Raw genomic sequence first — 26,437 nt, 5'->3', positions numbered from 1 at the left:
AAGTTTCTTCATGTATAAAATGGAAATAATTATTTTACCCCCTTCAGGAACATAAGGCTTAAGTGAGTTATTGTATGTATGCCAGACAACATCACATCAGAAAACAGAAATCAATCTAGGTATTTCAGACAGGAGATTATATACGGGGAAGTCAATAGCAGAATTATTAGAAGAGAGGGATGAGCTAAAAAAAAAGGAAGAAGATGGTGTGGCCACAGACCAAGAACTCTCTAGCACAGCTACTGTACCTGCAGGAACCAAAACTCCTCTGAGCCAATGACACTCTGCTTCCACAGGGCCATGCAGTCACTCTAATAGCTCCCAATTATCTTCCAGCTACTGTCTCCCTTCAAGGACTGCTCATCCAAGTCTCATGACCTTATCTCCACACGGCCAGGGGGCCACTGCAAGAACAGGCACTTACCTGTGACTGCCTCTGCTGTGACCCATTCTGCCAGAGCCACTGCCAAGAGCAAAAACGTTTTTTTTTCCGATCTTTTCTTTTCTTTTTTTTCTTCCTATCTTTTCATCTGATCCCAATCAGAAGGCCGTAGAAGGAGGGTATGTGTGGAGCTGAGTCAGTATCTGGCACAGCGTGTTGCCTGGCACATGGCAGATAAGCGTTTGCTATGGTAGTACTTATATTTTGTCTTCAGTAATTCTTTTTTATTATTATTATTTCTTTTACACATTCAATCACGATAGATCTCTTAGCTTGTAAAGTGATTTCTGCCAACATGAATACACTTCACAGCATTCCAGCGTAGGATACTATACATGTTATCATCAACAAATAATAATCCACTTCCCATAAATGGTTGTACTCAGTAGTTCTAAGAGCTGAAGTCTTAGAGGGTCCCAACTGTTGTTTGTTGTCTCTGTCGACGCTCATTCAGTCACTCATGGATTGTTGCTCTGCATGTTTGGTGATCTTTGATTGTGATCTGATATGTGGTTAATCTTTGGGTGATCTTAGTCTATGGAAACTGTAACTTATGGATGAACTGGGGAGATTGCCTCCAGAGAGGATTTTGTTTGTTTCTGCTGAAAAGCCAGAGGAATGCCAACAACCTGGAATCTGCTTTAACATACTTTGAAGGTCCCAGACGGAAGGGGTCTTGAGTTCAGCATTCTTCCTCTTGTCTGGGGCCCATAATTTAGAGGCCCACATCAGTTGTGATGCTGATCACAAATATTTTACCCCAGAGATGAAGACTGCCTTTGGTGTGTGCTCATCTGCTGCTCACCCCCTCTCTGGTTTAAGCTCACATAGAGAGGGACAGAGAGAGGAACACAGAGATTTCCCTTACTTACTGGAAAAAAAAATATGAATTCCCATGTAGTCAACTTCAGTTCGAGTCCCGGACCCAGTTCCTTAAACTCACGCTGGGTGCATGTGCGTGCGTGCCCAAGATCCTGAGAGGAGAATGGAGGAGAAGGGATTGCAGTGTGGCCATCCCCCCAGGGGGTGATTTCTCACTTTCTATCTCTCTGTCTCTCTCTGTCTGTCTCGTGCACGCGCCCTCTTAGCTTGTAAAGTGATTTCTGCCAACATGAATACACTTCACAGCATTCCAGTTGAGGATACTATACATGTTATCATCAACAAATAATAATCCACTTCCCATAAATGGTTGTACTCAGTAGTTCTAAGAGCTGAAGTCTTAGAGGGTCCCAACTGTTGTTTGTTGTCTCTGTCGACGCTCATTCAGTCACTCATGGATTGTTGCTCTGCATGTTTGGTGATCTTTGATTGTGATCTGATACGTGGTTAATCTTTGGGTGATCTTAGTCTATGGAAACTGTAACTTATGGATGAACTGGGGAGATTGCCTCCAGAGAGGATTTTGTTTGTTTCTGCTGAAAAGCCAGAGGAATGCCAACAACCTGGAATCTGCTTTAACATACTTTGAAGGTCCCAGACGGAAGGGGTCTTGAGTTCAGCATTCTTCCTCTTGTCTGGGGCCCATAATTTAGAGGCCCACATCAGTTGTGATGCTGATCACAAATATTTTACCCCAGAGATGAAGACTGCCTTTGGTGTGTGCTCATCTGCTGCTCACCCCCTCTCTGGTTTAAGCTCACATAGAGAGGGACAGAGAGAGGAACACAGAGATTTCCCTTACTTACTGGAAAAAAAAATATGAATTCCCATGTAGTCAACTTCAGTTCGAGTCCCGGACCCAGTTCCTTAAACTCACGCTGGGTGCATGTGCGTGCGTGCCCAAGATCCTGAGAGGAGAATGGAGGAGAAGGGATTGCAGTGTGGCCATCCCCCCAGGGGGTGATTTCTCACTTTCTATCTCTCTGTCTCTCTCTGTCTGTCTCGTGCACGCGCCCTATAGCAAAAACCTCTCAAAAAAAAATAGTCAGTGGAGGAACCATTAATGAATGGGGGTCAGGGAATGGTGGGAACCAATCTGGGTTTTAGGGAAAAAAAAATCCTGAAAATAAAGCAGTCTGATTTCTAATTTAGTTTTCCACCTTTTTTAATATCAACAGTGTGAGAATCATAATCCTCATAAAGGTTGTCAGTGACAATAACACAGATTTTGGAGGAAAATCCAAATTTTAAGTATTTACCCTCATTGTTCTCATACATGCTATCTATTTATCAAAACTCTACTCCTAATTTGAGCTTGACCAGAAACAATCAGTGTAAATGTGGCCTTCATTACAAATGTGATATATTGCACTCTAGCTTATTAATTAATCTCTTATGAATCTGGGTATTGTTAATTAGATCCCAAAGCGTTAGCTCCCTGACAGCTCAATAGAAACAAGGAACACCTGGACAGGCCGTGCAGCAGCCGAGCATATGAACGCAGTTGCCTACAAAGGGCAGCCATCCAAGTCCTTTAGCAGCACCTGGTGAATTCCAAGATTTCTCTAAAGAATCTGATTCCTTGAATCATGCTCCACAGACACACCCAAAACTTCTGTTTGTGTTGGACAGCCCAGTTGCTCTCTACAAAGAATAAATCACATATGCAATAATGAGAAACATTAAAGTTGAGTATTAAGAAACAACTTAGTACTGATGCTACCAGAAGATTTTTGCCAACCAATAACATCTAGAAGTAGGCAAGCGAAGAAAGATGGCAAGTCTTCAGACACACACATAAATTGTTTAAGGAAGAAAAATGGACAGGTGCAATTCCACCCAACTGTATTGATTACATTTCAAATCTCCTCGTTGCATTTATATAGGGGCCTGTGGTGACAGGCAGCAAAGTGAAGGTAAGAGGAGAGAGCTTGGAAGGAGGATAGAGCCCCTAGAAACAGGTGGCTGGAGGGGATTAGAGAGACAAAGGTGGGATCAATTTCAGAAACCAATGGGAGAATACATTGATGGGTAGAATGCAGGCGGTGAGGGAACAAAAAGGAATTCAAGATGAGTACTTAGATTTTTTACTTGAGCAATTGGGTAGTTAGAATACCATTTAGTGAGAACAAGGAGACTATGGGAGACAGGTTGGACAAGACTATCAAGAGATCTGTTTATGACAAATAAGTTGAAGATGCTTATGAGACAGCCAGATGACTATGTCAGGTGTACAGTTGAAGATATGAGCCTGGAGTGCATCCTGAGCCACCTACTGTACAAGCACAGAACTTCCGAACCACTCACTCGAGTTTTCTCAAATAGTTTCCAAATATTACTATATTACTAACCCATGAACTTGAACACCAGACTAAAATCCCACAATACACTGGTAAAGATCATCTAAAAGGCATGGCTCATTGGGAAGCTGACTAAAGAAAGCTACCTGGTGCTACCACTACCCTTCATTTCATTTTTCAGAGGAAATCCTTCCAACCAATGCTGTGACAGGGTCCTACACCATTCCCAATCACCTTCAAGTCCCCAGCATTCCTTCTTCCAGGACCAAAATCTTCTCCCCTCTCTAAGTGAATGAGCCTCTCTTTTTGTTTCTACTTCCCTGAATCCGAATTCCTCCCTCCTTAATCCTTCTCCTAAGAACCAGTCACTGCTGGGACCAGCAGTTAGCGTAATGGCTGTCACTGGATTCCCACGTAATCGACTGTGGTTCAAGTCTCGGACCCGGTGGCTTAAACTCACATCGGCGGCCTGTGCGTTCGTGCCCAAGATCCAGAGAGGAGAATGGAGGAGAAGGGATTGTGGTGTGGCCATCCCCCCCGGGGGATGATTTCTGTCTCTCTCTGTCTGTCTAGTGAGCACACGCGCCCTATAGCAAAAACCTCTTAAAAAAAAAAAAGAACCAGTCACTGCTCTGTTCCTGTAATGAAAGACAGGTAAAAGGCATGGAGAGAGCCAGTCCAGAACTCTTACTTGCTGACAGCTGGGCTGGGCATCTGTGAGGATGGCAGTGCCCATGGGAACCCCTGAGAAACCACGTCCCTTGTACCCTGGCCACCATCTCCCTTGGCAGATTGCCTATGACTCTCCTTACTGAACATACCTAGTGCTAGCTGGCCTGCTCACTCACCCCAGCATGAACTCCAACCCCATCCCCTTATATTCCTTCCACCTAAACTGCCCTTCTCTCCCAGTCACCACATACTCACATCCTAACCGGTTGTAAAAGTCTGACTCAAATGTCACCTCATCATTGAAAAAGAAAAAGGAAAAGGAAAACTATAATGTGTTAAAAGCATATTTTATTTCAGTTGTCTCCTCTAACTCACAATTAACATGGCAGGTAGATACACACATTTTGTAGATAAGCAAACGGGTTCTAAGAGTGAGTCATTTCACAGTTACTAATCCCCTATTGGGTACCAGTCACTATGCAGGGCTCTGGAGAGCAACCTAAAACAAGACCAGTTCCTCCCACCCTCATGGAGCTTTTTCTCCAGCAGAAGAGGCAGTCAATTAAATGTAGTAAATGTGGTTACACAAACATGTAAAGCAAAACTTTAAAACATTTAGCAGAAAATATAGAATATCTTTGTCACTGTAGGGCAGGGAGGGACTGTTTATAGACACAAAAAACATAAACCATAAATGAAAAACTGATAAACCTGACTTCGTATTAAATGTTAACTTTTTTTATTGACAGATATCATTAAAAATTGAAAAGAGGGCTATCCAGTGGTATGCTAGTTAAGGTGGCTGAATCCTACATGGCCAACTGCACAGTTCAAGTCCTGAACTCAGCAGCTTGAGAGACACACAAGGCACATGTGCATGTATGCTCAAAATCCTGAGAGGAGAATGGAAGAGAAGGGATTATGGTGTGGCCATCTCCCAATGGTGGGGGGAGGGGAGGTGCATTCTTACTTTCTCTCTCCAGTTAGCACATGGACTCTATAGCAAAGTTTTTAAAAAGTGGAAAGATGGGACCAGCAATTAGTGTAATGGCTATGTCACTGGACTTCGATGTAGTCGACTGCGGTTTGAGTCCCAGACCCGGTGGTTTAAACTCATGCTGGACATGTGTGCACGCATGCCTAAGACCCCAAGAGGAGAATGGAGGAGAAGGGACTGCGGCATGGCCATCACCCCTGGGGGCTGATTTCTCGCTTTCTATCTCTCTGTCTGTCTGGCAAGCTCATGCGCCCTATAGCAAAAACCTCTCCAAAAAAAAAAAAAAAAAGTGGGAAGACAAGCTACAAACTGCAATGCAATATTTATAATACATAAATCTCACAAAGTATTAGTTTTTGGAATATATAAAGAATCTCTACAAATAAATAAAAATAGAAATAACCCAATGGGAAAAGTATATACATTTCATGAAAGAATAAATACAAATGACTAGTAAACATCTGAAAAGATGTTCAACCTCATTTAAAAAGTTAGAGGAGGAGAAATTTAGCCACAGTAAGATTCCACTTTATACCAAATAGATCGCCAAAATTTAAGTCTGGCCATGCCAACTGTTGCCAAGAATGTGGAATGATGATGCTGCTGAGGTATTGCTGGTGGTTACATAAATTGGTGCTGAAAACAACTGCAATAAGATGTAGTGAGTATAATAGGTGGAGCAAAGAGTGTCAGAGATTATACAGCAGGTGGGGCAGGAAAAGGTCCATGAAAGCTGAGCCCAGAAGGAAGAATTACAGTTACCACCTGAAGGAAGAGCAGGCTGTTTCTGGCAGAAGGATGAGGAGCATCACATACTCAAAGCCAAAGAGAGGAGTGTGCAAGGGCCAGGTCAGCAGGGCCAAAAATTGTATCAGAGAGCTCGTACTCTAAGAGCTATGGGAGATTACCGGCATTTATTAAAGGAGATATAGCATTCATTCATACACTCACTTAGCAAAAAGTCACTGGCACCATGGGCCAACCCTCACTAGGCTCTAGCTCTACATGATTGCATTCTATTGGAACTATCCACTTGGCTATGGGAAGGACAGGTTGGAAAGTCACACAACTGGCAGCAGAGAGACACCAAGGAAGTAGTCTGGGAGTTGTTGTCTGGTCTAGAGCAGTAACAGGAAGAGATGATACAAATGCGCAGAGACATGAAGAATGTAAGAGGCATAAGGAACAAGGCATGATGACTCACAGGATGTAGGGGTTAGAGTGCTGAGTGAGAAGAAAGACTCAAGGTGACAGTCGCAGGTATCTGGGTGGATGGTAAGACATTCAGGCTAGAGGCTAGGAATCAAGGAGAGTGGGGAGTGGACAATGTGTGTGGTTTGGTGTAGTTAAGCTGTGGACAGAAAATTATATAGGAGACTGAGAAAAGAATCGCCAAAGGAAAGTTAGTGTAACATTGCAGAATCCAGAGGAGGAGGTGGTTGAAGTTGAAGAAGGAAAGAAAATGATCAATAGTGTGAAATGCTGTTGAGAAGTTGAGTTTGTTTTTTGGTTTTTGGTTTTTTTTAATGCTGAGAATTATTCACTGAGAAGAGACAAAGATGACCTTCCTGAGAGAAGTTCTGATTACATGGTGGGAGGAGGCTAATTGTTGAGGGCTTAGGCAAGGGAGAAACAAGTGAAGGCGCTTTTAACAGAAACAAAGCAATAGGTATAGAGGAGTTACCGCCTCTGTTGCGTTGTTTTGTTTAGATAGGAAGGACTTGGGTGCATTGGTGACAAGGAACCCGCAGACAAAACAAGGTTGAAGAGGAAAGAGCACAAAACAAGGAGACCTTCAGGAAAACAGGTATTCTGTTTCAACCCCAACCAGGCACACTACAGTTCATTTCTGGTACTAACTCCAAGAATTTGGGTAAATTCCACAAGTTTAAAGACATGGTCCCCATTAAGACTGCCCTTACTTCAAATGCCAGGCACACTCATATTTGGGGGGTCCTCAAGCCACTCACATTTTTGAATGACTGGATATAAATTCAAGGATCTCCATAATCTCTCAGATTCAATAATTGGCTAGAACAACTGGTAGAACTCCAAAAATTGCTGTACGATTTTATTAAAGAGAATACATATCAGAAGGACCAGCCGAAGGATGAGACACACAGAGAGAGTTCTGGGAAATAACACAGAGCTTCTGATTGCCTCTTCTTGGGCTCAGTTCATCAATGTGTGCAGCAGGAGACTCAATGCAGCAATGAAAGCAAGGCTACTCTCATCAGGAAGGGAAAAGAGAGGAAGGAAGAAGGCAAATGAATATTTCTGCATGTTGACCGTGGCCTATCTCTATGATAGGTGCTTTTCCATGTGTGACCTTATTTATCTTTACAACTTTGAGAGTTGGGTCTTGCTGTCCACCTTTTAACATGAGGACATGAGATGAGGAAGTTGAGTAACTTCTGGGGACATAGCTGGGAGGACACAGATACTTTCATCTCCTTTTTGGTCATTTTTTTTTCCATCTTACCCACTGAGTACTCCCTGGAATTAATTGGGTGATCATTCAGCCCATGTATTGACTATAGATGGAGGCAAGGTAGCAAAGAAGTGGAGGTGGGTAATTTTGTCACAGCCATCTAGGAACTTAGACTGGCCAGAGATGCTCCCAAATAGTCACATTTGAAACAACCCCCTTCTTACCAGTAAGGAAGTTTGTTACCTGGGGTAGACTACGTTTAAGGTTCTCTTCTAGGTATTGATGTGGTGGGTCTGTTTGCTGGTTTGTAAGATTGCTTTCTTTCCTCCAAGAACTTAGAAGTAGCAGGGAAACTCCTTGTCCTAGAATAAAGTAAGCTGAAGTGAATTCTCTCCTATCTTTGATATTTTAAAATAGTGTCTCCCAGGACCAGCAGATGGCATAATGGTTACATCACTGCATTCCTACGTGACCAACCGTGGTTCGAGTCCCAGACCCAAGAGCTTGGAACTCATGCCGCCATGTGCATGCATGCCCCAAATCCTGAGAGAATAATGGAGGAGAAGGGATTGCGGCATGGCCATCCTCCCCTGGGAAGTGATTTCTCACTTTCTGTCTCTCTGTCTCTCTAACAAATGCATGTGCCCTATAGCAAAACTCTCTCTAAAAAATCCCCTACAGCAAAATCTATTAAAAAAAAAAAAAAAAAAAAAAAAAAAAAAAAAGTTTCTCCTAAGAGCCAGTGGTGGTGCAGCAGAAACTCAATGCTTTACAGTGTTGGAACCACATGAGAAGGTCCTGGGTTTGCATCCTAAGGTCTACCTGTACTCTCTTGGCATACACACACCTGTGATGCACAATGGATATATATACATATATATATATATATATATCTTGCTTTTAATAATGAAAGAACTAAATAAACTTTTAATACATAAAAAAATAAAATTCTATCTCCTATAAAATCAGCCTTTGTAAGGAGGAGTCAAGGAACTTGCTGGGTTTCACAAAGGCTGCCTAATTCCTGGAAATCCAGTTGTCTGCAGGATGACACTGTTAAAGAAATTATTCAGTGACACTTATAAAAGCACAGCAGGAAAGACTTTATTCAGGACCATTGTGATAGATATAGGTACCACTGCAATGGGATTTTGCAGGGAGGAAGAGAACTTGGGTTCAACTCTGCCCATAGCATGGGCAGGTGGACATACATCACCAAGGATGGTAGAAGTCAGTGGATAAAAATTACTAAGAGGATGGGCCCAGCAGGTGGCGTGGTGATTAAGGGTGCTGGATTCCTCTGTGGCCAATTGTGGTTGGAGTCCTGGACCTAGCAAATTGCTGTCTTGCTATCCCTTTCTCTCTCTCTCTCTCTTTCTCCCCCTGGTTAAATTAAAATAATAGTAATTATTATGATAACAAATGGAATTAAATAAATAAATCATTCTTTTAAAAAAAATAAGAGGAAATATCAAAAGTAGGTGGGATTCTGGCTGAACACATCTAAGAGGACGCTTGCTGATAACAAGCCAGGGTCATCAGAGGATAGGAAGGTTGTCAAGACAGTGCACAGATGGACATAGGAGAAGGTTCAAGAACCTAACTAAAACCTGGTGAAGCAGAGAATCTTAGTCAATATGAGATAGAAGTGATCTGACATCGATGCTGTGTCCACACATGTGATATGAGCACAGAAAAAATACTGAGTGCTTACTCCCTTTTCCTCTGGCATATCAGTCTAATTCCCTTGTTAATGCCGCTCTTTGTAGTAAAGGGGCATGAGAGGACAGACTAAGCAAGTTATGCTGAACACCTGGTACCAGACTGATGTTGAGATTTCAGAGGCCTGGGTTTTTCCAAGAGCAGGTTATCATGGAGTGCCCTCTCTCTGAATGCCCAGTGTGGACAAGAAGAACTCGAGCTACAAGTTGGTCACCTGTGTTGGATTCCAAGATCTGCCTGACCCGCTGGCAAGTCTCATTCCTCAGCCATCAACTGACCTGGGATATTGGTCAAAGAGATGAACAGGAAGTCTTAGGTGCCTTCAAGCTTCTGTAGAGTAAGCATCTGTTGGGGAAGGTCATTCTCTTGGCTAAATAAAGAGTTTCAGAAGGAACTGCCTCAAGGAAGTGAGAGAAGCCCAAGAAACTTGCCCATTCAGCTAGAACAGCACAACCTAAAGGCAGAATGCAGAGAGCTAATCCTCCCACCCCCAGGCATGGAGCTTAGGACTCTAATGTTTGCCAGGTTTCACATTCTTTAGAAAATAGGGAGTGGGACCAGCAGATGGCATAATGGTTAGGTCACTGGACTCCCACATAGTCGACCATGGTTCAAGTCCCAGACCCACTGGCTTAAAACAGCCTAGGCATGTGTGTGTGCATGCCCAAGATTCTGAGAGGAGAATGGAGGAGAAGGGACTGTGGCATGGCTATTCTCTCCCCCACTGGAGGTTGATTTCTCACTTTCTGTCTCTGTCTCTCTCTCCTTCTGTTGAGCACATGCACCCTATAGCAAAAATCTCTCAAAAGAAAACCGGAGTAAAACCCAGGACAGGAGCAAGTGAGGACTGGCAGGGGATGGCTCCTTTATCAATAATTGTCATCACCCACTCTGGCCTGGGACATGATTAGGTTGACAGGGACCTGCTCTCACAAGGGTTAGTGGAGAAACTTATCAGTAAACAATTAACAAATACAAGCTTTCAGACAGCGAGAACAAAATTAGGCCTGCGAAAAACAGGCTAGAATTAAAGGGAAGAAGGGGGTTAATATGCCGGGAGGTTAGAAGACTTGCTCTCACTGGGGGACCAGCAGTTAGCATAATGGCTATGTCGCTGAACTTCCATGTAGTCAACCGCGGTTCAAGTCCCGGACCTGATGGCTTAAAACACACTGGGCGCGCGTGCATGCCCAAGATCCCAAGAGGAGAATGGAGGAGAAGGGATTGCAGTGTGGCCAACGCCCCTGGGGGGTGATTTCTCACTTTCTGTCTCTCTGTCTCTGTCTGGCAAGCGCACACGCCCTATAGCAAAAACCTCTCAAAAAAAAAAAAAAAAAAAACTTGCCCTCACTTACAGTATGATCAGACAGTAGGTCCAGGATCAGACAGTAGGTCCAGCAGGGAGATAGGCAGTGCAGCTGCTCATGGACTTCCAGCCCAAAGCTAGGGAACTGGGAGGAACCTTTCCTTGAAGCAAGGCACCCAGAGTCCATCACAAGCACAGCTGTGACCCTAGATGCCTTGGTGCAAATGTCTTGCCACAAGAGACATGGGCAGGTCCCTGGGGAAAGATGGTGGCATATGACTGGAATGAAGCCATTAGCCACCTGAACTAGCTCACAACAGGCCCTCAGGGTCTCCCATGGTTCCCTGATGCACATGCATGCATACACACACAGAATCACACTTCTCCTTATTATTCCTCAATACAGGGGCTCTGACACCATTTCTTTATGCCTCCCTCTGCATACCACATACCTCTGAATGCCCAGCAAATGCAGGCTTCTGGGGAAAGGGAAGGTATACCCTGGTCTCTGAGCGGGGACAAAGGAAGCCAGTGGCAAGAATTCAACCACAGACAGCATGCTCAGGTTTCGCTGGAAGTAACATTTGCTTTAATGACTTCGAAGAGTTCCCAGGACACTGTCTTGAAGTACCCTCCCTCTGGCCTCCACCTCAGACGGCCACAGCTGTGCCTGCCACAGCTGACTTTGATTCACATGCTCAAGTCAAACAGGCTGTACCGACACCACGCATTGCTCTCATTCCTGGGGATACCACACTGAGTAAAGGTGCCCGGGTCCCTGCTGTCAGAACCCTTCATGAGGTGGCCACTCTGCTGAGCACAGGGGAGATACAGACCCAGAGCACAGGAGGTCCCTTACTGCTCCTGCCACATCAACCCTGGAGAGGACATTTTGTTGTTCCCTAAATCTCTGAGACCACCTTCCTGCCTTCAATGAGGGTTTTCTGAAGGTCAAAAGATGAGAGGAGGGAAGGAAAATAAAATGCCAGCATGGCTACTCCCAGACCATGTATGGACCACTCTCCCCAGCTCACTCTTTGACTCCCTCAGTGCAGCAGCAACCAGCTCTCACTCTCACATGCAACCCAGATGGGGCCTATGCCTTCCCCTATGCCACCCAGGTAGGTCCAAAGCTCAGAGGCCCAACTCCAGCTGCCATGACACCTAACAGAAAAGATTCCGTCTTACCTACGAGGCCCATCTTCCTGCCCCAGCTTGTCCAGGATGTCTGACAGTAAATATTCACTCCTTTCAGGGAGTAAAATCGAACAATGACAATGAAACTGCCAACAGAGCCTTCTTTGTAATCAAGCTTCATGGGACCTCTAAGACTAGTCAGTTGCCCAGGCAGGCTCAGTACATGATGCACAGCCCCTTCTTCAACACATATAACGCCCCTTTTAAAAACAAAAGCAAACAAGGAAACCAGCAGTTAGCATAATGGCTATGTCGTTGGACTCCCACGTAGTCGACCATGGTTCGCGTCCCAGACCCAGTGGCTTAAAACTCACGCCTGGCGAGTGTGCGTGCATGCCCAAGATCCCGAGAGGAGAATGGAGGAGAAGGGATTGTGGTGTGACCATCCCCTCTGGGGGGTGATTTCTCGCTTTCTGTCTCTATGTCTCTCTGTCTGGCGAGCGCACGCACCCTATAGCAAAAACCTCTCAAAACAAACAAACAAACAAACAAACAAACAAACAAATAAAAACCTTTCCAAAGGGTACATGCACTCACCAGAGAGAGACAGAAAGGAAGAAGAGAGAGAAAGTGAGAAACCATCTTCAATGGGGAATAGTCACACCATACCCCTTCTCCATTCTCCTTTTGGTATTTTGGACACACATGCATATGCACCCAGTGTGTCTTTTAAGCTGCTAGATCCAGTACTTAAATGCCACAGTCAACCACGTGGGATCTGGCCGACTTAACCCCCACGCCACCAGTTGGTACAGTGAGTGACACTCGCCCCCACATCCTTCTAGGTACTCTCAGGTCCCTAGCTCTGTTCTACAGCAAACAACCCATCTAAGGAGAGCCTTAAAAAGCTTTTTGAATGCTTTCCAAAAAATAGTCCCACGTACAAAAACACTCTCCCTGTGCAGAGAGCCAGGCCTGCTTTCTCCTCCCTTCTGGCCCGGCCATGCCCTGAGCCTTCGTGAGAAAAGGGAGAGGGCCTCTCCCTGGCACTTGGTGTATACACCTACCACAGCATTTGCCATAGTCTGTCCTTGGGGAGAATGTGCAAAATTCCTGAGGACAGATACCGCTAGTATGCGGTCTCATTCCCTTCCCTACATATGTACACGTGTGTGCACACACCATACATCCCTTACACTGGGTGAAGAAGGAATGATAGAAATCATACTAAAAACTGCTTTCCTTAGCATTCCATCACCTTTAACATCATCTTTCTGGACCTCTTTATTCTCAAAGGAATTTGGAAAACCCTCAAGAGATATTTCAAAATTGATATATGGGAAAATGGGAGTGTCTCTCCAAAAACATGCGTACTTCAGATTTTCTGATGAGACACAGGACAGGAGCACCACTCCTTTCTTAGAGTGTTAATGCTCATACAACCTGCCTGCTCCAGAAAACTATATAAAAGCTTCAGAATATGTGGCAGATGGCCATGTGCCTTCATGGCAGGAACTGTGCTTCTCTCCCTGTCCTCCAAGGAGACAGCACCATGGATCAGGCCCAGAGCCACTATTCCACTCTGAGGGTCTAGGGGCCTGACAATGCAACTACCTCTGTATTGGCAAGGCCATTTGCTGAGTAGCCTTGCTGAGCACTTCCTTTCCCAGAAAACAGAAAACTCAAGTTCCAGGGACCAGCAGATGGTGTGATGGATACGTTGCTGGACTCCCACATAGTTGACCACTGTTTGAGTACCAAATCTGGTGGCTTAAACCTCATGCTGGGCACATGTGTGTTTATGCCCAGAATCCTGAGAGGAGGATGAGGAGAAGGGATTACAGTATGCCCATCCTATACGGGAGGTGATTTCTCACTTTCTGTCTCTATCTCTCCCGTGAGCACATGTGCCCGATAGCAAAAATCTCTCTTAAAAATAAACAGGGGAAAGAGAGAAAACTCAGTTCCAGCCAACGATAAATAAGTGATTAATGAAGTGATACTAACAAAGTTTTGGAAGGAAATGGCCAAATCACCTTCGATTGTGTAATAACTAGGGAGAAAAATATAGGTATTTTAAGAAAGCATTTTATCAGGCCAGCCAGTGGTGTAGTTGTTAAGGTGGCTTGGGAGCTGGCAGGTGGTGTGGTAGTTAAGGACATTGGACTCCCACATGGCTGACCGCGGTTCAAGTCTTGGACCTGGCAGCTTGCTTTCTCACTTTCCCTCTCTCTCACTCTATGTCTTTCTCTGTCCCTCTCAAATTAAAATTAAATAAATATAAATTAATTAATTATTTTTTAAAAAGGTGGCTGGATCCCATATGGCTAACTACAAGGTTCGAGTTTAGGGCCCAGCAGCTTGAAAAACATGCTTGGTACGTGTGCATACATGTCCAAAATCCCAAGAGGAAAATGAAGAGGAAGGGATTGGAGCATGGCCATCACCCAGAGGGATCTCTCTCTCTCTCTCTCCTCTCTCTCAACAAATGCACACACCCTACAGTAAATTTTAAAAACAAAGAAGTATTTTATTATAGATTTTAGGAGAGAAGTATTTTTTACCAGTGCAAAAAGTACACAATTCCAAATATTAAATACCCTGAAAGAGGGCTAGCAAATGGCATGGAGATTAAAGCACTAGATCCCATATGATCAATGGTTCAAGTCTCAACCTGGTGACATGAAAATCATGCTGGGCACATATGTTTGCGTGCCCAAAAAAAAACTCAAAAGGAGGTTAGAGGAGAAGGAATTTTAGTGTGGCTATCCCTCCTGGAGGGTGATTTCTCACACTTTCCCTCTTTCGCTCTCTCACTCTCTGTCTCCCTCTCTCTGTGTGTTTCTGTCTCTCTCTCTCTCTGGCAAGTGCACGTGCCCTATAGCAAAAACAAAAACAAACAAACAAACAAACAAGCAAAGCCCTGAAAGGGGCTGTCCTCATGACCTAGTGGCTAAGGGAGTCAGATCCCACATGGTCAAGTGTAGTTTGAATCCCAGCCCCTAGTGCCTTGAAAAATATACTGGGTGCATGTGCATATGTGCCACAAATCCTGAAAGGATGGAGGAAAAAGGACTGTGGTGAGATCCTGCCCCTTTAGGGGATGATTTCTCCTCCCTCTTCTATCTGTGTCTCTCTTTGGTGAGTACACATGCCTTCAAGCAAATAAGAATAAGGACCATAGAGAGATCATTTTCTTTGATGGTGCTATAACGAAGTCTTAAGGAAGAATGAAAGGACAAAGTAACTATAGTTCTATTTCTATAGAACTATAGAAATAAAAAAAAATCACATCCATGATTATTGCAGCATTATTTACAATTGCTAGGACATGGATTCAACTCAAACGTCCAAAAATAGACAAGTGGGTTGAAAAAATGTGGCATGTGCACTCTATGGAATACTACTCACTCATAATAAAACAATGAGACCCTGACATTTGATACAAAGTGGATGAATATGGAAGACTTAATGCTAAGCAAAGCCAGGCAGACTTTGTATGTCCCTACTCAATATATACCAATGTCTGCACTCTATAGCAGAAACTGAAAGTTTGGTAGGCATAGTAGTGTGAGGGCAACTACAGATACTAGAGATAGTAAGGATAGGGGTAATACGGGAGTGGGTCATAGCAAGAGGGAGGGGAACAGGGGAAAAATACGTTTAACTGACACAAAAATGAAAAGTTATTTGCTGATGATAATGTAAATAGTCATGTCTTTGTCTTGACTGATCTGTACCACATTCATGCTGGAAAAAGCAATGTTGTACACTGTAAAGATAAAAATATATAAAGCAATATCATATACTATCGATATATATGTATATATATACATATATATATGTAAAGATATAGTGATTAAATGTAAATTTAAAACAATCTAAAGCAAATAAATAAATAATTCATTAAAAAGAAGAAGAAACTCAGAAAAGGGAAGAGAACTGGAAGTCAGATTTGGAAAGTCCCAGTGCTAGCCTGAGAGGAAGAGGAAGAAGTGAATTCACACAGCATGTTACAGCCAGGAGGAGAAAGGAGAGAGAACAAGAGAACAAGCTCATCCTGATTCTAAAAGGGCAATAAGGAAACACTCAGGGGCAGAGATGTTGAGATGTGACAATCTGGCCCCATCAATGTAATTCCAAGTGTAATCACTGAGAAAGAGGTCCACAGACAGGCACTGTACAGACAGGAGAAAAGCGGGGCAATGACTGTTTGTAACAATTAAAAGTGAGGAAGTAGGATCTGGCTGGGGTTAAGCTAACCCATGTTTGAGTCATGGTTCCAGCATTTACTACTTATATGGTCTTAGATAACTTCCTTCTCCCAGCCTTGGTTCCTGGATAGGTAAGGTGAGTCGATACTAGCTACCTTAAAGGTTATCGTGAAGACTAAATAGGAAATAAGAAAAAAATGTCTGACATGATTAGATACTCAAAAAGGGCAGATTGTTTTTTCAAATATGACTTCTAAATTTGAATCTAAGGAAAATCGTATGAAAAAAATGGTAGAATACAATGACCTACAACCTATGACTTGAAGGACAAACCATTTCTTTACATATTGTCTAAGACTACTTTCCCAAACCAATGGCCGGCCTTTACCAAAAAATATTTCCAGAACCCTTGGAACGTGGTAGGAGAGCTCTCTGTCTCTTCTGTAATTCACTCTCTACACTCATTATGTGTGAGAAAAGATACACAGAGTTGGAAAGCTCTGCTATGCCCCTTACACACCCAGGGGCTTTTTCTGCTCTATGCAAGGAAAGGACAAGATTTCACTGACCTCTCAGAGGTACAACAACTCAGCTAGCAGGGAAAAGCCATTGGAGAACACACACCTGACCAGACCTTGCCACCTGCTCACAGATCTAAACCCTCCCTGTTCTAGACCAGGGAGGAAAAGGAAAGGAGTCTGCCTCTTCCCTCTCTGAGTACAGGCCCACTGGATATATTCCATAAGATAAAGGCAGCAGTCTCAATACTGAAAATTACATGGCCCATCTCAAATACTCCCAAAAGCAGAAAGAAAAGGAGAGATGCATCAACAGAGGCAGGTGTGGGTACACAGGACCCATAGACATGCTTGAAAGAACGTGGAAGACTCGATAACAATGTTAGCAAGTTGGGACCAGCAGTTAGCATAATGGCTATGTTGCTGGACTCCCACGTAGTCGACCATGGTTCGCGTCCCAGACCCGATGGCTTAAAATCACGCCAGGCGCATGTGTGTGCGTGCCCAAGATCCCGAGAGGAGAATGGAGGAGAAGGGATTGTGGTGTGGCCATCCCCCCCCCGGGGGGTGAAAAAAAAAAAAAAAAAAAAAAACAATGTTAGCAAGTCAACACTAAGAGTGAGATGGAGCTTGGGGAAATGGTGGAGACAGTCATTGCTAAATTCTGTTCTGAGCAAGAAGGTGAACAAGGAAGGAACAGCCCACTGTAGAAAAGAGAGATCACTACACGTACTCACAATAACAATAAGAATTAACAATTATTTTGCTTCTCCTTTTATTCAAAATGATTGAAAAATCAACTGAGTAGGTCAACCTTGATAACAGAACTAAGGAGCCCAAGATCTGACATAAGATGGTACCAAAACATGTGGTACTTTGAATAAATACCCATCTCCTCTCTTAGAGGAATGACCTGCCAATGTAGAAGGGAACTTGCAGCTAAGAAGACCTCGAGTGACTCAAGAGCTAAAGAATTTCCCAAAAGCTGGAGCTCCCTACCACATCCTGGCATTGCCAACTTCCCACTTCTGCTTGTTCTATTTCCTTGAGTCTACATGGCCATCAACATCATTGTCACTTTTCACTACCGCCCTTAGTGCAACTATTTCTGTAGTGAGTAGTTCACTACTTTGGGGAGACCGGAAGGAAGTGCCGCAGCCTGAGCCAATTCTCAGAGATATACTTTGTGCAACATGCCTGCTTGACACAGAGGTTTTACTTCCTTAGATGGACAGGATGGTGCCAGATTTTGGGTCTAGGCGACAGAGCCAATAGGAGACATGGCAGAACTGTAGGCATTGTTACGTCAAGGGGCATTACCCCACAATTCCAAAATTTCCCTCAAGCAGAGAGAATCATGGGCTTATGCAACCTGCATACTAACACCACTCCAAACACATATTGGATGAGCCACTTCACCTCTCCTGGTTTTGGTTTCTTCATCTGCTATTCGCATCCCAATAGCAATCTGTATTTATCTACACGGTCCCTCTAGATCCCACCAGACAATCAAGGGCTCCTTTCAGCTGACAGATCCTGAGGTCCAGAAATACTAAAATTAGAAGATAGAGAAGTGAAGATAACTCAAGATTCCTGACCTGTCCAAGAAAGAGAATGGACTAACCCAAAGCTGGTGCTCGGGTCCTTGGCATATCACCCTTGCAGTCACTGTCTTTCATCCTCCTTGGCTCAGTTTGTAATCACATCAACAGACTAAGGATATATCTATGTTCTCTGTCAGGACAGCCCAAGAGCCACCAGACCACCAGACTCTGCTGCTACAGAGGAAAGGCTTTGAGGAAGGTGGAAGTTCCTCCAATGATCAATGCTTAATTTGCAAAGTGAATTGTGTGAAAACAAAATGGAGGTGTCCACAAGACGCCTAGCCTCTGGGGTATCTGCAGTACCAGACACCAGATTTTATGGGGGCTCAAAGTTGGAAAATGATTACTACTTAGCAAACTCATGGAAATTAATGCACTGAGTAGCTTTTATATTTCTAGTGCAGTATGGAACTTCCAGAGATAGAATTCTTGAGTCTTCCCTTCTGACATCAAGTTACTGGGAGCCAAATTAAGAATCAAAAGGCTGTTTGGAGGGACCAGCAGTTGGCAGAAGGCTATGTCGCTGGACTCCCACATAGTCAACCGCAGTTTGAGTCCCAGACTCGGTGGCTTAAACTCACATTGGGCACTTACTGCCTGAATTTATATGCTGAACACTGCTAGACTTGTTCCTAAAAAGTTCAGACTTCTGGAGGAACCAGATAGGTGGACAGAATTTCAGATTAGTACTATAATAAATGTTGTAATATAGATGTGCCAAAGGGTCTAGGAAAGATGTTTCTAGACTCCATGCACTAATCATAACCTGGTCATTCATTCATTCATTCTATGAATAAAGGCCTACCCTGGGCAGCACCATGGGCTGGGCACTCTACTAATCTCTAGGTTAAACAGAGTAAATACTCGCTGTTTCTGAGACATATAGTCTCCTCTGTATATTCTTAGCAAAATGATATTCCATTTCTGAATTCACTGATTGTGGGATACACAGATGGCATAATGGCTATGTCACTGGGCTCCTATGTAGTCGACTATGGTTCGAGTCTCAGACCCAGTGGCTTAAACTCACGCCAGGCATGTGTGCATGCATGCCCAAGATCCCAAGAAGAGAATGGAAGAGAAGGGATTGTGAAATGGCCATCCCCCCTGGGAGGTAATTTCTCACTTTCTGTCTCTCTGTCTCTCTCTGTCTTTCTGGCAAGCACACACGCCCTATAGCAAAAACCTCCAAAAAAAAAGAGAGAGAGAGAGATTATAATCATGAATGCTTGACTTATTCACAACCATTTCAAAATATGACTTAATTCATATTCTTGTTTCACTGGTCACTCAGCACTTATATGGTTTCAATGTGGCTAGGGTAGCAACTCCTGGTCTGCACTCTTGCACACTGTATAGTCCCTGTCCTACCCAAGGCAGGTCAAGCGTCTCCCAGATGCTCCCGTAATTGACAGAGAGCTCCAAAGATAGAGGACAGGATCCTCAATGTAGATAAGAAGGCTACCATTACTTTGTTATACCCATTCATCTATTAAGTCGTCAGGAAATCCATGTTGTATTTTTCTGTTTTTCTAGCAAAAAAACGCATCATGATTTTCCCAACGACCCAATATTTCCACGTGAGAAGTTTCCTAAACTGCAGTATAAGGAGGTGACTGATGGAGTGTGTTTGCATGTCTATATCCATGTGTCCTCTGCTTTGTTTCAGAGATCCTAAATTAAAACATCCTTCCAACTTAGGAAAATCCAATATTCTAATATTGACATCATCTTTACGATTTCTATCCAAAAAAAAGTGTATATTTGCATGATGACACGTTTACCAAATGTGTCATAGTTTTCTATCCTGTCCTTCCACGAACTAGGGAATTGTTTCATTTTATCAGCCTCCTCCCCCCCACCCCCCAGAATTCCCACCAAACGTCTGTTTTTCTTCTCCCTTCAACTTGGTTGTGAAATTAGTTAACCAAAGGGGAAATTTCTCAATTGCTCACTTCTGCTTTTGAAGGCCATAAAACTGTGAGGGAAACACTGGCAGACAATATCGCTCTACAAAGCTCAAGACCTAACAGGCTACTCTGGGATTCTAGCCAGCCAGTCTCCATCGATCAAGTACGACTTTAACTAATCCTTACGACCAGGCCCTAATGGAGTCTCTCTGTCTCTCTTTTTCATTCTGTCTTTTTCTTCTCTTTCTCTCTCTTCTTCTCTTTTTCCTTTCATCGCCCCTTCATCCTTGCCTGAAGGATAGGCATTTGCAAAGATGCTAAGTGTACTAATATGCTTGTGAAATGCTCTGGGAATGACGACTGCTTGTCTAGTATTTGATATCTGAGAGTTCAAAGTCGATGTCTCTAGGTCTCCTAGTAGCTACTCTCCTGGTTTCGGTTTGGTTTAGTAATTTTTTTTCCTCTAGACTTTCTGATTTATTCACTCACTCATTCGGAGATCATTTCTTTGCATGTCTGTCATGTTCTGATAGATGCTGACAGAAACACATATGAAAGCAGTCCTCATGGGAACTGGTACTAAAAGTGATCATTCATTTTCTTCTCTTTACACAGGTCTCTGAAGCAGCATGGCTGTTGTACCTGAACTCGCCAATGAAATGATGGATTACTACAGGTTAGTGTGGAGACTGAGGCCAGCCATATAAGCAGGGCTCAATTTTCAAGAGCAGAATCTTATCTGTACTTAGAGACCAGATCTGTCCCCCCAAATTGCCTCTTTTAGTGGCAAGCAGGATTCCAAGTTGACCTGGTTTAAAGGTTGATTTCCCCACTGCAAGTCTAGCCTTGGAACTGGGAGTCCATCTAGATGTCATTGCTGCAGGGGCTTCTTTCAGAAGTGGACGATACAAGGACCCTTTAGCAAAGTCTGACTTGGGGAGGGATGAGTTCAGATTTTAGCTGACTCCATTGGGTTACAGGTTAAGTCTCAGGTCCAACAGGGAGCACTCAGAGTGCCAACCTGCCTGGCCCAGAATACAACTCTTAGACTATTGCGTGCACAACACAATGGAACTTATCAGAGTATTAGGCAGCATTGGGTGACATACTATTTGTGGTTTCCTGTTGACAGTGAACACTTGTATGCAGAGAAGGAAAAATAAAACTGTTTAGAAGATATAATTGAGCCACATGTCTGTTTTTATTACAGTGCCGAAGAAGATTACCTGCTCTTTGAGGCTGATGGTCCCAAACAGACAAAGGTAAGACTCAGCTTAGGTGCTAACACATGAAGGGGCTCCAGTGTGGGAAAATTTCAAAAAAAAAGGCTTCTGGGCCACTGTGTTTCCCTGGTATTTCATGATTAAATGACTTTCACCTCTTCCAATGAGACAGGTATAGCCTATACCATGTGCCCACGTGTCACCTTCCTCATTCACTAAGACGTGGTGACAGTGACCAGGCTTGAGGGCACAGGATGGGGGCAGTGGTAATAATGTTAGCTGTTTCATGATAGGAAGACAGCCAAGTCTTCAACATGAATCTGATTCTCCTTTTAGGAAATGGGCTCAGCCTATGCTAACCACTTCCAAATCGGAAACTTAGACATGTCCTGAGCATATGGCTACCCCTTTCAGTGTATAAGAGGGTTTTGCTCCCTGCAGTAGAGCTTATGACAACAGAACATAGATGATATAAACAAAACGATGAATTGGGTATTGAAAGGAAGCAACCATTTGCTTGCTGATTGACCGTATACTAGGTATTTCACCACTTTGGACCAAATCTGAACAATAAAAGACACAAACTAGATGATCTCTGAGATCCTAGTGTCTTGAAGCTTCCAGTTCTAGGATATTTTTAGTGGTAACTAAGTTTATTCCAGAAAGTGATCCTTTCCAGACTCTTTTCCTATGAAGAACAGTGTTGGTATTCCACCAGTCCCTTTATTTTTTATGTGCTGCCTAAGAACATTCCTAGGTGGCACAACTGGATCCCAAAAGGAGGGAGATATTGAGGAGGGAGGGTGCTTTCTTACATTCCTTTTTTCTCTCTCTGTCTCTCTCTCTCTCTCTCTCTCCCCCTCTCCAGCAAGCATGCATTCCCTCTAGCAAATTAAATTAAATATATATAGTAGAAATGTAATTTATTCTAAAAGAATAGCATATCAAGTGTCAGAAAGCCCACACTCTGGTTTTGGTTCTGCCTCTAACTTGCTATGTGTCCTTAGGTAAGCCACTTAACCTCTCTAGACTTCAGAAAGAAAAGAATTATGAGAAGCTCAGTTATCTCTAAGACTCTTTCCTCCTCTCTAATGTGGAACTGGGAGTTCACTGGCCTGGAACATTGTAAGGTGCTCTATTCCCTTGGTTTCTCCACAGAGCTTCTACCAAGATGTGGATTTCTGCTCTCCAGACAAGGGCATCCAGCTGCAAATTTCCCATCAGTCCTATGACAAGAGTTTTAAAAAGTTTGTGTCAGTCATTGTAGCTGTGGAGAAGCTGAAGAAGACTCTGGTTCCTTGTCCGCAGGACTTCCAGGACATTGACTTGAGCATCCTCTTTTCCCTCATCTTTGATGAAAGTAAGTAATGCTGATAGCAGACAGTAGATTTCCATGCATGTCCTTCCCATCATCCCATCACTCAGCTGTCAATTAAACTCCCCTAAAGTTGTAGCTCTTTAGAGGTAGATGACCCGATGCTTAGAAGGAAACAAAGAAGCCTAGAAACCAAATCTATCACCTCTTTAGCTAAAATTATTCCTAAAAGAAGAACTTGACAATGACTCACATTTGCTATTCTCATTGATTCTCAGCGGGCTTTCCTTTATGTTATCTCCTGCAAACCTTACAACCTCGCCGTTGGCCTAGTGTTCTTGCCAATACCTTTTATCATAGACAGTCCAAGATCAGCAATAACAGCTGAAGCTTGAACGTCTTATGGCTCCAGAGCCACTATTCCAATAAAACTGCGACTGTATACGTGCAGTGTTCTCCAAGAAATCTTGAGGTCCCTGCTGCCTCATGTCCTTAGCATGTATGCTCTCCTAACTAAACAATGTATGTGTTTCATGTTTCAGAACCCATCAGCTCTGGTGAATGGGATGACCTTTTAGAGTGTGATGCGCATGTAAAGTCAATCAACTGCAAGCTTGAAGATTCTGAAGAAAAATCCCTGGTGTTGTCTGACCCACAGGTGCTGAAAGCCATCCACCTCCAAAAACATAATCAGCATCAAGAAGGTAACTAGAAACATCTTGGTTTCCCTTCTTGGCCTCTGGGTAGCTTGCTAATTCTCTACGTTGTGAACAAAGTAGAGCATTAAGGCAAATTACCAACAAAAGTGAAAAGAACATGTAAACTTTTTTTGATCCTAGCAATGATACCAGTTTGATTGCCTTACCATGTTGATTTGTTAGTAAGAGGCATGACCCTGAGAAATGAGACCACCCAGGACTACTGTCTAGTCCTATCACTCAGGGATAATGCAATGTCAATGCTTCCAACGTATGGGATCATTTGACGGACATTCTCTAACTGCTTCTGGGTTCTATTTTCCTGTTGTTGAGGTTGAAACTAGAATGGTGACGAGATCATGCGGTCATCCCATTCCTGGCCCTGCTCCCTTGCCCTAACATCTTACATGCCCATTATCAGATGGTTGCTTATTGGAAGACTTTATTTACCAGCAGGAACTTATATCTCTGCTGCAACTGGCAACTGTTTCAAGTGTAGTGAGCCCATCCTAAACTATGGGGATTATGCTACCATGGCTGAAGCCGGCATGCAGGCACATAGGCAAGGGAGCAGCTGTCAGGAACAGCTTGTTCTGCTCCACGGCTGCAGTCCATGGAAGGCAGCATCACCCAGAAAAAAGCTTCCTGCTCTCAGCCAGGCCAGGATAATCCTGTTTCTTTAGAACTATGTAGTGAGAGTGGTCCTGAGGCCTCCAGCCTAAACTGTTGTGACTGTAGAAGATCAAAATGAGTTTCTCTCTTTGGAGCCACTTTTCCCAGCTAAGACCTAAGCTCTTCCCATTTACTGCTCTGTGTTCCTGAAAAGCACTGGTGCCTGATTTCTTTCAGAAGCCCAGCTTTACTGCTTTCTTGCCTTCCACTTTGATCACATTGTTCTACTCGAGCAGTTGGGCATACTGACAGCCAGTGACAAGATGGCTTCCTTCCAAATTTAAGAATGAAGCCCCCATTCATTCTTCATTAACACTACTAAAAGTCTCTAAGAAACCTTTAGACCTTCTGTGGGGAAACTGAATCAACCAACCAACCCTACTATAGTTTTGAGAAGCCAAGTTATCCTGTCTTTTAGGCTAAAGGAAACTTCCTGTGGGTTCCCACAGAGGATGCTAACTTGTACAAATACTGTTATGTAAGGCCCAGGGGTGATATTGACCCTGCACTACTGGGTCTCTAATCACAAGGTCCCTCTCTTTTCTTCAGTGGTGATCACCATGAGCATTGTGCAAGGAGATGAAAATAGTGAGAAAACACCTGTGGTCTTGAGCCTCAAGGGAAAGAATCTGTACCTGTCCTGTATAATGCAAGACAATAAGCCCACCCTGCAGCTGGAGGTAAGTGGGTGTCCCCTTTGAAACACCCTTAGCCATGACTTCATCAGACAACCACCTTCTCACCACCCCACCCTCAATCCCAGGAAATCTGAGAGCAAGTCTATTTGACAACTTTCCATAAGTGTAAATAAATTTAATGTAATTTTAAATATATGCAACCTTCACTCCCACCACAGAAAATTAAATTATTTTGCTGATGTTTTATGGCTTACCATTTTTACCATCCCAACAAACTATAACCCAACTATAATGTAAACCAGTGTTAGGATTAAAAGGATTATATATTGTCAGCATTACTCTTATATTAGAAATGACACCTAAGGGAATTAACTAAAGGAACCTGCCATCATCACCGTACCACCCCCAAGATTTCTCCCCCATCACCTCCAACTTTCCAAAAAGCTTCATTTCCAAGCTGATGTCACTCTAGACAGGGCCAGGAGGAAAATTATAATCAAAGTCCCTGGAATTTTACATTTTAGTTTAATTTTCACTTTTTTTTCTAAAATTCTCACCTACTTTGTGCTTCCCGGCATTTGGTACCACGCTTCAGAAAATGAAGGGCTGTTTCAGTAACCACACAGAAAGTCGGGGTTGTAAAGATGACTCACAGGTCTGATTCCTGGTCCAGCAATCTGCTCATCAGTTTTTTCCCTAGCCAGTCCTGAGATCACCTTTACTATAGTATCTTTGTCCCTTCCCTCACTAAAATTCTTATTTCTATTTGTCACAGAAGTTAGACCCCAAGCATTACCCAAGGAAGAAGATGGAGAAGCGATTTGTCTTCAACAGAACAGAAATCGGGACAAAGCTGGAATTCGAATCTGCCCTGTTCCCCACCTGGTACATCAGCACCACTAGGGCAGAAAATATGCCTGTCTACCTGGGAAAGAATGATGGCAGCCAGGACCTCACTGACTTCACCAAGCTACCTGCCTAAAGAGAGTAACACTTGAAAGTCGATACATGCTGAGCATAGACTCAGCCCAAGACCTAGAAGAAGCCTTTGAGCATGGCTGCAGGCTGGACTTCCTTTGGGTAGTACTCTTGCCCACCAGCCAAGAACAGCTGTCTTCTCCCATGGACAATCTACATACCTTCTGCTGAGGCTGACCTCTCTCACCTCTCCTACCTACACTCTCTTCTTTCTTCAGCCTGACAGAAACCATGACACCTTCAGTACAAAGAAACCCTCTGTCCTTCACACCCAGGCTCTCATGAGCAACCACTTAACTATTTATTTATTTATTTATGGATTCGTTGTCTACTTGATTTCATTCAAAGGGCCCAAGAAGCAGCTGTGTCTGTGAAGAGCCCAGTTTTTAATATCTATGGAATTTATTTAATGTGGACTGCTGCCTTGTCTTTAAACCAAGTCCTTTCATTGAGGCTGAAAAAATACATAAACTCAGTTTATTTAAATGGGGATATTTATGAATAAGGATGTATGATCACTATTGTCTCAATAGTTATGAAATAAATGTCACTGTGGAAAAAAACTACCTGGTAATTGACTTTTCTTGGATTTGATACAGAAAGGTAAAATGGGGCTGTGAGAGTTCTTTTTGGGGGGAGCTGAAAACCCACTTCTCATCAATGAATGTTGTGAAAAAAAAAAAAAAAAAAACAGAAACATCTCTAACCATCAAAGACAAATCTCCTCACCTGTCTCTTTCATTTCTGTTTTTCCACAAAAGAATATTCAGTGTACAAG

The 26,437-nt window shown here is 43.4% G+C and overlaps 1 protein-coding gene and 1 long non-coding RNA gene across 2 annotated transcripts; one reads left to right on the top strand and one right to left on the bottom strand.

Moving 5' to 3' along the window:
* Positions 1–2,866: 2,866 nt before the first annotated feature.
* On the bottom strand, positions 2,867–12,063 carry LOC102474855 (uncharacterized). The gene is made up of 3 exons (XR_335716.2): positions 11,941–12,063; positions 7,968–8,086; positions 2,867–2,968 (listed from the first exon to the last, which is right to left on the bottom strand). It is a non-coding gene; the product is annotated as an uncharacterized LOC102474855 (long non-coding RNA).
* An 8,149-nt stretch (positions 12,064–20,212) lies between these two features.
* Positions 20,213–26,225, top strand: IL1B (interleukin 1 beta). The gene is made up of 7 exons (XM_006156657.3): positions 20,213–20,298; positions 20,751–20,811; positions 21,346–21,397; positions 22,517–22,718; positions 23,216–23,377; positions 24,593–24,723; positions 25,457–26,225. Exons 2-7 carry the CDS (start codon positions 20,765–20,767, stop codon positions 25,661–25,663), a joined length of 801 nt encoding a protein of 266 aa, XP_006156719.1. The 5' UTR covers positions 20,213–20,298; positions 20,751–20,764; the 3' UTR covers positions 25,664–26,225.
* The last annotated feature ends 212 nt before the right edge of the window (positions 26,226–26,437 follow it).

This window comes from Tupaia chinensis, unplaced genomic scaffold, assembly GCF_000334495.1.
Source record: "Tupaia chinensis unplaced genomic scaffold, TupChi_1.0 Scaffold000511_1, whole genome shotgun sequence".
Lineage (NCBI taxonomy): Eukaryota > Metazoa > Chordata > Mammalia > Scandentia > Tupaiidae > Tupaia > Tupaia belangeri.
This window is presented reverse-complemented; position numbering and strand designations above follow the sequence as displayed.

What these genes read in the sequence shown, in the direction of transcription:
- IL1B (XM_006156657.3), top strand. Translation starts at nt 20,765, where the DNA reads ATGGCTGTTGTACCTGAACTCGCCAATGAAATGATGGATTACTACAG. An exon ending in ATGGTCCCAAACAGACAAAG is followed by an intron (nt 21,398 to 22,516) that starts GTAAGACTCAGC and finishes GTTTCTCCACAG; the next exon opens with AGCTTCTACCAAGATGTGGA. An exon ending in TTCCCTCATCTTTGATGAAA is followed by an intron (nt 22,719 to 23,215) that starts GTAAGTAATGCT and finishes TTCATGTTTCAG; the next exon opens with AACCCATCAGCTCTGGTGAA.